The following is a 13,065-nucleotide window of genomic DNA, read 5'->3' as shown; positions in this document are numbered from 1 at the left end:
TATCTTTTTGGCAGTTATGCGACCCATGTCTAGTTTTGATTAGTCTAATGACTTTGGTCCCCATAAATGTAAAAAGAGTTTAAATGCATTGAATGCCTAAAGCATTTATTGCTTAACATCCTAGTTTGACGTTCCCATAGTTTGGATTTTGTGCGACTTTCTTTAAAATTTTTTTAAGGATACCTCATATATCTTATCCTTCATTTTGTTATTATTCATATTTTTTCAAGTATTACATATTATTTGTACCTTTGAGGATTATGGTCAATGTGATCATGGTCCACACACCATTGGATAAGGTGTTCAAGTTTTATCCTTGGATCAATCACCAGGTGGTCAAGATACTGAATGCTAAGTTGGGTCAATTATATTTCGTCACTGACAATATTAATGATAGTCATGACTAGGTCACATTCTTTGCAAGAAAATCAAAGTTTAAATCTTGAAAAAAAAAACTATTGATCAGAGCATTTTTTAATTTGTTTTTGGAGTTTTTTCTTCTTCAAAATTTCTCTTTCTTTTATTAATTAATCATCTAATCTGGCTGAATCAAGTAAGATCACAAGGATGAAAGACTTTTTAATCATGACAATATCCAATACCTTATTCTTATAGCATTAAATGTAATAATAACTTAATAAAAAATGGAAAAAAATTTGAACGATCTAACTAGGGGTGTTCATCAACTGATTCAAACCGCGATGATTGAACCAAAAAATCGATAACCAAATTAATCAAAAATCGAAAAATAAAAAATTGAAAAAACCCCGTATATTTAATTGGATTGGATTGGTTTTCGGTTTGGTTAGTGAAAATCGATCCAATCCAAATCGATCCAATGTATTACGTATTTATTATTTTCCAAAGATGGTAACTTGGAATCTTGGATGTTAATATTATTGATAGCAAACTATCTTATTTTTCATGAGTTTTAAGACTTGTTTTAGTTTAAAGACTTGAATTTTCAAGTGGTTTGTAACCTTGAATGACTTTATTTTGATATACCAAATGATTTGTTTGACTGAAACTTTAGTTTCTTGAAAAATCATAAACCGATCAAATTCAATCCGAATAAAATTAGATTGGATTGGATCAGATTTAAGAAAAAAAAGTCGAATCGAATGAATGATTAAACCGAAGAAATTGGATTAGATTTTAAAAAAATTTAAACCGAATCAATGATTAAATGATCAAACCGAAGGTATTAGATTAGATAATTTTTGCTTTAAAATCGATCTAATCCAGACTGCGAACACCCCTAAACCTAACATCCCATCGTCCAAAGATTTTTCATGTTTATGACAAACCTTCTAATTAATTTTCTATTTTTTCCTTTCATGCTAAATTTAGTGTCTTGTACTTCACGAGAATGAGAGAAACTTGGTAAGTTAATGACTCTATTGCCAGATTCTTATATTATATCTTCTTCCAATTTATTTTGATATATGTAGATGTTTATTGTAGAGAAATGAATTATCCCTCCATTGAAATATAATTCGATAATTTAATTATTTATTTAATTATTTATTGCTGTTCCTATTTTCATTACTTTCTTTTGGTACATTTCTTTCATTATAATATATTTGAAAATCACATTTATTTATTGGGCAGGCATTATAATAGCCCAGTTTTAGCTTAACCCAGGCCTAAAGCCACAACATAACTAGATTTGGTCCGATTCAACCGGGTCAAACCCAAGCCACATACATTTTACGAAGCATGAAACATGCAATCTCCACCTCAATCTGCATTTAATGTTCTCTGCTACAAACTACGTGTCTTCAAGTGTATTGCAAAAGCTGAGCTGCACCTGTAGCATGAGCAACACTTGCAAAAAGAAGCAACCCTCTTAGCATTTAGACAAATGCCAAGCCAAAAAAAATAAATCTCAACCACCTTTGTGTTTTTTCAAGACATTTCATTCGCCTAATAACATGCATCATAATTCAATTCAATCTTTAGAAACTAAAGGGTCTCTCTCTTATAGCCAGAGAAAGATGGTGATAGAAGGAGAGGCATTGGTGGCGTGCAGTGACAAGAGCATGAAAATTGGGGTGACGATATGGGACATGGACACAGGAGAAAACCTTCATCACATACCAACCTGTGCTTCACAATCTTTCGGATTGGTGTGCTTAAGAAACCGGTTCCTCGTGGCATCACAAATTAACAAACATGGGTCTGTTGGCGGTGGAGCCATTGTTGTCTGGGCCTTGAACAAGGTAACGTTTTATCAACTGAAACTCCCAATTAATGAATGGGGTTAGTTTTAATTTTTTTTTTAATTCTATTTTTTTTTAGTCTGAATTCACATCCCTAAGCTACAAATAGGTAACCGTAAATGCTTTATTTATTGATCCAGTGTTTTGAAAACTATATGCAATTACCATTTTGATGTGTACACTGGATTGAGATCTAGATTCTCGCATTTTTGTGAGTAAAACGCAGAGTGTTAACAATTTTATTGTAAATTTTGATAAAATATATGAAATTAACTTTTCTCCTATCATGTGAGATAAAATCATTTCCTACGATCGCAAAATGATATCGTTTTGAGATTTGAGAATAATAATTGATGGCATATTAATAAAATTCATACTATAAAAGAAATATAAAATTTTCAAAATATACTGTATTTTTTTTTTTAAAAACCCAAAACCCACATCATTTTTGTGATTGCATGATAAAATTTTAAACATTTTTCCAAGATATATACATACAAGCAAACGGATAACAAATTATAAAGTTGTTATCATTTCCACCATAACTGTATTGTTGGAAATTGGGGAAAAATTGAAAGCAGAGAGAAAGGACTTAATAACGTTAAGGGCGGTTTTCCCGTTTCTTTCCATACTTGGCAGAATGGCATATCATTGTAATGTGATAATATCATAAAGGAAAATATTATACTTACCATGAATATCTTTCACAAATAATGTTATACTTGTGCATTTGATGCAATGCTTTGATAGTTGTGGTGGGGAATTGGACTTCAAAATCTTGAATCTTTCTCATTATTGGTTCAAAAATTGATGATTCAATTTCAAAAACATTAAATAGCCAGTAAATAAATATTAATTTCTCCTTAAGTGTTTATATAGTCAACTCTATTTAATACCGGTATTAAAGTCTTATATAGAAATTTCTGAATTGAACCAAATATTTATTTTCATATTATTAATTATTCTTGAATCAAATATTTTATTGATATCTTATTTTATTGAACCAGGTATAGTCAACTCTAATTAATACAAGAATTGAAGTCTTATGTACAAAATTTTGAATTGAACCAGGTATATTTTTTCCACATTATTAATTATTTTTGAACTGAACCAGGCATTTTATTACCTAAAAATAAGGGTAAAATCTAATTAATTGCAAAAATTAAAACCACTAATAAAATAAAATAAAATTGCAAAACTTTGTACCAAAAGAATTTTTTTTTGCAAAACTTCGAGGGTTTGCAAACCTTCCTGTACAAAGGTACCTTCCTGTAAACGATCCTAAAACTCACTCAATGGCTAATTAATCATCTCCCATGGCTGAATAAAAATCAGTCGGATAAACCCTAATTACAAATATCAAAATCAACAAAGATAGAACTACATAACATTTGCTATGGTAAAAAATAATAAAGTAATTGTACCACCAAGCACGTGGATTAAATGCTAAGGGGTTGTTCTAGTTTAACAGATGAATTATATACAAAAAAGAATTTAAAATAAAGTAATTGTTTGTTTGTGATATAATGACTAATTTAATTGTTTTTCTTATTTATGTTTCAAATACATACGTCTATTTGTCCGAAGAGAAATGGTTAGAATTATTAGATTCACAATTTCACATTAAGAAATTGGAGTCCTTGTGTTATGTGCTTAACTATATTTTAAAAAAACTAATTAGTTTCTTACTTACTAAATACACACACATATATATATAGGGTCATGATCATTTTACATTAGTGTAAGTTACACTCTCAATCTTGTCCGTTGATCCCACTTTTATTTAAGGGCTCTAATTTTTTAGTAATGTGAGCCATTGGATATAAGTGGATCAATGGTTAAGATTGAGTGTAAGACTTCTAACTCTTATGCCGGTGTAATAATATCCTTCCCCATATATATACATAGGGAGAGATCTTTTGACTACAGAGTAAGATTTAAAAGTCTTATTCCTCATCTTAACCATTAATTTTCGTTCATCTAACAATTATAGTTTGTTGAGTCATACTAATTAATTAATTATTAATTTCAAATAAATAACAATCGTTAGATGGACGGAAATCAACAAATTGAATAACATGGTTCAATACCAAACTTATTAATGCATTTTCTCTGTAACTATCAAAACTCAGAGAAAGGGCAGGATGTGGGAAAATTAGCTAAACACTTAGTATTATCCATAAATATCACACAAGCACAAGTATTTTTTTCTCTCTTTGGTACATTACAAACGCCAGGGTACAATGAACGAGGAACCTACCACACACACACACACATATATATATAAGTAAAAATAAAACACACACACACACACATATAAGTAAAAATAAAAAGGGTGTAAAAATAAAAAAAAAGGAAGAAGAAGAAGATGGGGAAGGGGAAAGGAAAAGAAAAGGGGGGCGGGGGAGATGAAGAGGAAAATGATTAATAAGGGACCATATGAAATATAGGAATAATAACGGGTCTAACCCTCCACCATGCAAATAGCTTTTTTTCATTTCGTCCTAAGGCATATCGTCCGTTGATTTATATCCCACTCCATTAAGTCTTGTTTTATTACCTTCTCCCAAGTAAGTTTCGGTCTACCTCTACCTTTCTTTTTGTCGATTTCCTGGTAACAACTTTTGTTCTTACGGGAGCATCCAAGGGCCTTCTCTTTACGTGCCCAAATCACCTCAATCTATGTTCTCTCATCTTTTCAGCCACCGGTAGTACTCCTACCTTTCGTCGAATATCTTCATTTCTTATCTTATCCATCATCGTATAACCACACATCCACCTTAACATCCTCATCTCTGTTACTCCCATTTTATGTGCATGTTGCCTATGTGCTGGGAAACATTCAGCTCCATATAACATAACAGGTCTTACTGCTGTTCTATAGAATTTTCCTTTTAGCTTAAGGGAAATTTTGCGGTCAAACAAAAACCCAGAAGCACTACGCCATTTTATCCACTCTACTCTAATTTTATGATTTACATCCTCATCAATCTCTCCACCTTTTTGCAGAATGGATCTTAAGTATCTAAAAACATTTTTCTTGGGTACCTTTTGACCAAGTAGATGCACGGAATCTTGGTCTACATCTCTTACTAGAGAAAACTCACACTTCATATACTCAGTCTTGCTCCGGCTTAACGTGAATTCTTTAGACTCCAACGTGCTTCTTCACAATTCCGGATTTCTACTAACACCGTCTTTGGTCTCATCAATAAGTACAATTTCATTTGCAAAAAGCATACACCATGACACTTCATATATTCAGGATTTCTACTAACACCGTCTTTGGTCTCATCAATAAGTACAATTTCATTTGCAAAAAGCATACACCATGACACTTTCTCTTGGATATCTTTTGTTAGTTAATCCATAACTAAGGCAAAGAGATAAGGACTTAGAGCCGAACCTTGGTGTACACCTACTGTGATAGGAAAATAACTTGATGTTCCATTACAAGCTTTCACACATGTAGTAGTCCCATCATACATATCCATGATTGTCTGCATACTTTGATGGTACTTTTTTCTTTTCAAAAACCTATCATAAAACTTTTCTTGGGACAATGTCGTATGCTTTCTCAAGATCTACGAACACTATATGTAAGTCCTTCTTTTTTTCTCAATATCTTTCCATTAATTATTGCATCAAGAAAATGGCTTCATGGTACATCTTCTTGGCATAAACCCAAATTGATTTACAGAAATCTTGGTCTCTCTCCTCAAGCGATGTTCAATAACTCTCTCCCACAATTTCATAGTGTGGCTCATTAGCTTAATGCCTCTATAGTTAAAACAATTATGAATATCTCCCTTGTTTTTGTAAATAGGCACAAACATACTTTTCCTCTATGCATCAGGCATCTTATTTTTCTGAAGAATCTTATTGAAAAGATTGGTCAACCATATATATATATATATATATATACACACACACACTAAGTGTTTAGCCAATTTTCCCACATCTTGCCCGTTCTCTGTGTTTTGATAGTTCCAGAGAAAATGTATTAATAAGTTTGGTATCGAATCATGTTGTTCAATTTAGGAAAGGCATCTATATATAAACGGTGATACAAGGCTGTCGTATCTAAGTTACAAATGACTATTTAATAAACGTTACAAATGACAATTTAAATTTGAATACAATTGTATCTTAGTTACAAATGACTATTTAATCCTAGTTACAAATGGCTATTTAATAAACGTTACAAATTGACAGTAGAGAAAATTTTGGAATCTTTAGTTTTAATTAAAAAACAGCATCTATTGTTTTTGGAGTTTATTACTCCCCCTCAAGTTGGAGTATGTAGGAATGAAACACCTAACTTGGCAAGGATGGAAGAAAATGCAACTTTCCCTAATGCTTTAGTAAATATATATGCTAATTGACAGTTGGACCGAACATATGAAGTAGAAATGGTGTTTGCCTGAAGATGATCCCTTAGGAAATGACAGTTCAACTGGATATGTTTTGTTCTTTCATGAAACACTGAATTGGCAACAATGTGTAAGGTTTCCTAGTTGTCGTAGAAAAATTCCAAAGGCTTGTTGTGAGTGACACCAAGAGAAAGGAGGAAAGCTTTTAACCATACTAACTCAGCAATTGTAGTAGCTATGGCCCTATACTTAGCCTCAGTTGAGGATCTTAAAATTGTGCCTTGTTTCTTGGTTTTCCAAGATATGCGAGATTGACCAAGCATAATAAAGAATCATATGATGGATAGTATACTGAGTGGGTATCCAGCCTAATCAAAGTCACAAAATGCTCGAACATGGAGATCACAATCAGATTTTAATAACAGACCTTGGCCAAGGTTGTGTTTGATATACCTTGGAACGTGAAGAGCAATATCATTATGTTGTTTCTTTGGCTGATTTATGAATTGGGACAATGTGTGGATTGCATAACATAGGTCAAGTCTTGTGATAGTGAGGTAGACCAAGCGACCCACAATGCGTCTACACTGAGCTGGATTTTCATACTCTTCCCCATCTGCTAGCATAAGTCGATGATGTTGTTCTATAGGGAACATAGCAGGTTTGCATCCAAGAAAGCCAGCCTAAGACAAAATGTCTAGAGCATATTTCAGTTGAGATAGGAAAATGCCAAGGGGATTGTGAGCAATCTTGATCCATAGAAAATACTTTAGAACTCCCAAATCATGAATTTTAAAACAAGAATTCAGATAGGACTTAACCTGATCGCATGCAGGAGCACTGTTTCCTGCCAAAATAATATCTACTTACATAAATAAGTAGAACGACAAAAACATCTCCCTTCTGTAAAGGGAACAAAGTATAATCAGCCTTGCTTTGAGTGAAACCATAAGAGTGAAGGAATGTGTTGAGTTTAGCAAACCAATTTTGTGGGACTGGCACAAACCATACAATGATTTCTTCAAATGACACACTTTATCAGTGGAAGTGGCAGTAAATCCAAGGGAAATCACATGTAGACTTCTTCATTGAGGTCTCTATTTAGGAATGCATTTGTCATATCGAGTTGATAAAGATGCCAATTTCTAGCAGTAGCAACAACTAAGAGTGTGCACCCACTGATCATTTTTGCAACAGGTGCGAAAATTTCATGGAAATCTCCACCAGCTACTTGGTTATTGCCTGCGATAACTAACCTCGCCTTATATCTTTCGATCGATCCATCCAGATTATACTTAAGACGAAATACCGATTTGGATGACAATGCACGCTTGCCGGCAGGCAAGTCAACTAGTTCTCACGTCTGGTTATTTTCTAGAGCTATGATTTCATGAGACATAGCAACAATCCACTTTTCATCTATTATGGCCTCTCTTAAGTTTCTTGGTTCCCTGGATGTATTGATGGCTGCAAGAAATTCTTGGTGTTGTTGGAAAAACAGGAATAAGATAAGTAGTTAGCAATAGAGTAGGGGATACCTGAGATGACATTAGTATTGGTGCAGAGACGTGGGGGAGCATGAAGTGCAACATTGCAACGATAATCTTTGAGAAACTCTGGTGGTCTCCTTTCACAGCACTGAGTGTGCTAAGGTGTAGTGGTACTAGATTGTGAGGACTCTAGAGGCTCTGATGAGCTCCTCTTTTCGGCTAAATTAAGGCTGCATAACATCTTGCAAGGGAGGTTCTGGTGTGGTCCCTACAGGCCCATGCTCTTCATGTGTATCTTTATCTTGCATTAATTGTTGGACCATCATATCGTAACAAGCAAGTTGCATCGGAAGCCGATGTTTGTCACTGGACTGGGCTGATGATTTTGAATATAGGAAGAGATTTTCATCAAACACCACATCCCTTGACACCAAGAACTTTCTAGTTTCGAGATCAAATAGCTTCCATCATTTTTTATTCACAAGATAACCCACAAGGATACATTTTTGGGCACGTGCGTCAAACTTGTCGCATGACTTGCGTTGGTGTTGTGCATAACATAAGCAACCGAAGGCTCTCAAATGATCACAAGACGGAGGCTCGCCAAAGAGCAGTTCATAAGGGGTCTTTCTAGCAAGAAGCTTGGATTGAGTTCGATTTATAAGATGTGCAACAGTTAATATGCATTCTCCCCAAAAACTAATATACATTTATTATTAGTGAATTTCACTTCTTTATCATTTGACTGAAGTAATTGTGCTACAAAGATCAAATTGCATTGCAACCTGGAGACAAATAGGACATTAAGTAACACAAGGTCTGAATTAAGAACTACTGTTTCTTTCTTGATAGCATGAGTTGTTGTCCCATTAGGCAAGCCTACTGCCAAGGGCTTTATGGTTTCAATATCTTTTAACAAAGATAAAGTCCTAGTCATATGTTGGGATGCTTCGCTGTCAACCAGCCATTTAAAGGTATTATAGAGATTACCAGTTAACCTTTTGGTTTGTAGTGGCTTCTCCACCAGAGTTAGCAATCGTTCCGCTACTTCAGGTGTCAGGGCAGCATAAGCTGAGGCAGTTTCCTATCGATCGTGTGCTGTTTTGCTTGCTTCAAGCTCGTCCCACATAGCTTGTAGCCGTGTGTAATATTCTCCCATCGTGCCTCCTTGTTGTTTGATGGTGGATAGACTTGCCTTTAGTTGATATACTGTGGTATGTGACCTTAAGCCTTTGACCACCTTCACTTGCCATTAATGCTGCTATCAACTAGGTTAGGCTACGTACTGGATGCTACCAAGATAATTCAGAGTTACGCGGAAGTGTTTGCGGATCGCTTTGATATCATAATGAGTTTGGTATCTAACCATTTTGTTCAATTTGGGAAAAAACGTCTATATATAGATGATGGTACAAGGCTGTCGTATCTAAGTTACAAATGACTATTTAATCCTAGTTACAAATGGCTATTTAACAAACGTAATTTGAATACAATTTTATCTTAGTTACAAATGGCTATTTAATCCTAGTTACAAATGGCTATTCAATAAATGTTACAAATGACAATTTGCATCTGAATGCAATTGTATCTTAGTTACAAATGGCTATTTAATCATGGGAAATATAAGAATCATGTTGCAGGAATGACACTGTTCATTCCTGCAACAAGGATACGGCGTCGCGTCGTATCCTGACTTTGGTCTGACTTTTTTTTTTAAGCGTGGGACCCACACTTGATTTGTGTGTAGGAAAGTGCTCTTGTCATGTCAAATGACAAAAAGGGAACCCTTTAATCATAGTTACAAATGGTTATTTAATAAACGTCAAAGCAGTTTCTGGAATCTTCAATTTATAGTCAGAAACAGCCTCCGCTGTTTTTGGAGTCTATTATGCATGTTTAGGATTCGATTCATGGTCTTTGTGTTGTATAATGACTATATATACCAATGGATATGGTTTATTAGCAAATATTGCCATGCAGAATAAGGTAAATATTGGCATACAGCGGTGGTACTTTGTGCTTACTAGTAATGATTATCTTGCCTTTTAATTTATGAATGGTAAATTATTTTTTTGCAGAATATTTCATTGTTATTTATATGTTATTGTTTCAGCCTCAACAACCACTTTCAAATTACACACTGGAGGCCTTTGGGCCACTTTCTTGCACAAAAGATGGCATATACCTTGTGGCAGGAGCTTTGTCTGGAAATGCTTATATCTGGGATGTATGTAAAAACACCTTGAATTATTTATTTTATCTAAAAATGTTTGTTATCTGTATATTAAAATTCTACTTTCTCAATTAGTCACTTTCAGCTCATCAGTCCTGTTTTTATTCACATGCATATTTCCCATTAAATTGATTGAACTTCGCCCATTTTTTGTCCTAACACTCGCTGGTATAAACTTGCATGTAAGATTTAGATGGAAACTTGTATTTGGTGAAATTCTGATATATTTATATATGGTTAATTGTAGGTGACCAGTGGAAAATTGCTGAAGACTTGGAGTGCTCATAATAAATCTCTAAACTGCATGATATTTTCAGATGACAATTCCCTTCTTATTTCTGCTTCAGATGATGGTATGATCTGTGTTTGGTCCATGATTAGGTAAATACTGAATTTGCTTTCCCAAGACAATTTTTGGCCTCACGAATAAATGCAATAGAATAGATATTAATCGCTTCTATATTGATACATTTGTTCTATTCAATTTGATGCAAGTCTGTTAGATGTGGAAGAAAGGGGAAGCTTGCCTTCTTTGTTACATTGTTTTTCAGGGCACATGTCCTCCATAACAGGTCTTTTAACTACACCAAGCAGTTACTCAGTTTTAGTATCAAGCTCCCTTGATGGCACATGCAAGGTGATGAAACTATGGTACATGCTGTAAGATTTTCATGAGATGACTTTATATTAAGATGGGATATTCCGTTTATCATAGGTCTGGGACTTTATCTCAGGAAGGCTTATGCAAACTCAAGTTTATCCTTTGGCAATAACTTCCATCGCCCTTCACCAAGTAGAGATGCTCTTGTTTTACGGAACAGTAAATGGAACAATAATTGTCAACAAGCTTGATCTTGGTCTGGAAGAAGGTCCTTCCATTATCACAATAGGCCAACCACTGGAATTGAAAGGACACAAGTAATATATATATATACGGTCCTTGAAGCTTCTCTTTTCTCAATGTTCATTGAGGATATAATTTCATCTCGGCATACATGATTAAAATCTAAGAAACAATCTCTTTGTAAATATGGAAGGGTAAGGTTGCATATAAGGATTGGCCTCGCCTCACCCTTGCTAGTCGAGGTTTAATGTGAAGTGGTATACAGGGTTAGAAGCTGAGCATAAAGTTAAAAACAAAGAACTCCCTTTTAAATTATTGTTGTATAAATATTTACAAGATATTTAATCCAAAGCTAATTCTATTAATACAAGATTGGATGGAGGTGTTTGAATGTTTCAAATGCTTTGTTTTAGAATCAACCTGTTTAAGTTTAACTGTAAAGAGAAACTTCCTTTAGTGATCAAATTTTGATTGCAGTTTCCAACCTAAATATAAGTTATGTTCATATTATGAGCTTGAGTATAATAATCAGCTTAAACTTTTATGAACCATGCAGTGGAGCCATTACTGCCTTGACCACGAGTCAAGCAGGCCTAATATCTGCCTCTGAAGACTGCACGATCTGCATTTGGGATGTCATCAACTGTGCAATCATTCGAAGGTTAAGTCTTCAAAAAGGTAACACAACCTCTCCAGTTATGTTATTGTTCTTCTCTCTTTTATGGTAGAGGAAGTTGGCATTCATTTGGGCATGTATAAACTGTTTCTTTTGGCAAAATATTCTTTAAAAGAATTTTGAAGACCATCGTTCTGTATGCATTGATGTCAGTTTGTAAAAGCACTTAATAGTGATGATAAAAGTTTCAGAACAAAGTTACAAAGACATATATTAAGCAATGGTCGATGGTTTTATTAATAGCAGGGAAAGTAACTAATATTGTGGTAGTGCCAAGGTCCTCAGTTCTCCATACATCAAACAATAGGAGAATCTCCAATGAGTATAATGTTTCTCCACTTGAAAAGTATTCTCAGTCCATCAACTCATCCAACGGAACAAACACTCTCCTTTCCTTGTGTCGCCTCTACAAAGAAAAGCAAACTTGTATTGATTTACGAAGTTCTGGTTTCTTGAGACAGAACATGTCTTGTTCACAGGTTTTTTCCTTTCCCTTGAATATATATTAGCTTCCATTTATTAACACATACAGTATAATAATTTTATATAATGCATCCTCTTAGAATGTCCACATGATATTGTATAAAATATTGATTATATCTTAATATAGTTTAAAGTATTATCTTTAAGGATTAGTTTCTTTATTTTTTTATATTTTATAATTTATTTTCTTATTTTAAGAGTAACTTATTTAATATAAGTGGGAATTTGGGCTTTGTCTTGTGGGCAGAAAGCAGAAATGGCTATGGCCATGGCCATGCAAATGAAAGTGGAAACAAATATAGAGTCTCGTGTATGGGCCATAAAGATGGCGAAGCATGTCATGAATATAAACAAACAACTGAAGTCACAACTGTTGGACATGATGCGGCGCAGATTGTTCTCTAAAAAAAAAAACCGAATTTCAAAAAAATAGTAGAAAAAAGCCCAAAGTTCAGAGTCTTGTTCAGGAAGAGGAAAATCAGAAACCTTAGCTTATTCCTTTTCAAGATAAAGGGTCTTTGTAGTATTTATCAAAAAAAAAAAAAAAGGGTCTTTGTAGTTCTCTTCACCTCTTAAATCAAGTAATTTAGCCTTTGGTTATTTTCTTCAAGACGTGTTTCAGTTCAGGAGTAGTTTCTTGGCTTTTGCTCCGTACTGTGTATCTAGACTTGTTTCTATGTGAAATGCTAAACTTTTGGGCCGGTTTGGTATGCAAGATTTTTTGAAATTTCCAAAAATTAAATT

General features: G+C 34.0%; 1 protein-coding gene across 1 annotated transcript; it reads left to right on the top strand.

The window, feature by feature from the left end:
- The first annotated feature begins 1,997 nt into the window (after positions 1–1,997).
- LOC133309748 (protein ROOT INITIATION DEFECTIVE 3-like) lies at positions 1,998–12,754 on the top strand. The gene is made up of 8 exons (XM_061510549.1): positions 1,998–2,222; positions 10,199–10,312; positions 10,566–10,699; positions 10,814–10,955; positions 11,034–11,236; positions 11,719–11,840; positions 12,085–12,317; positions 12,569–12,754. The coding sequence occupies exons 1-8, from the start codon at positions 1,998–2,000 to the stop codon at positions 12,752–12,754; spliced, it is 1,359 nt and encodes a 452-aa protein (XP_061366533.1).
- Positions 12,755–13,065: the final 311 nt, after the last annotated feature.

Source organism: Gastrolobium bilobum, unplaced genomic scaffold (genome assembly GCF_033153095.1).
Source record: "Gastrolobium bilobum isolate Gb01-03AN ecotype WA unplaced genomic scaffold, APGP_CSIRO_Gbil_v1 utg10474, whole genome shotgun sequence".
Classification (NCBI taxonomy): domain Eukaryota; kingdom Viridiplantae; phylum Streptophyta; class Magnoliopsida; order Fabales; family Fabaceae; genus Gastrolobium; species Gastrolobium bilobum.
Note: the sequence above shows the minus strand (reverse complement) of the source record. Positions and strands in the feature narration are given on the sequence as shown.

Bases quoted from the DNA above. Each gene is read 5' to 3' on its own strand.
- LOC133309748 (XM_061510549.1), top strand. From the start codon at position 1,998: ATGGTGATAGAAGGAGAGGCATTGGTGGCGTGCAGTGACAAGAGCATG. The intron at 2,223-10,198 runs GTAACGTTTTAT...TTATTGTTTCAG, and splicing joins TTGTCTGGGCCTTGAACAAG to CCTCAACAACCACTTTCAAA. The intron at 10,313-10,565 runs GTATGTAAAAAC...GGTTAATTGTAG, and splicing joins GAAATGCTTATATCTGGGAT to GTGACCAGTGGAAAATTGCT.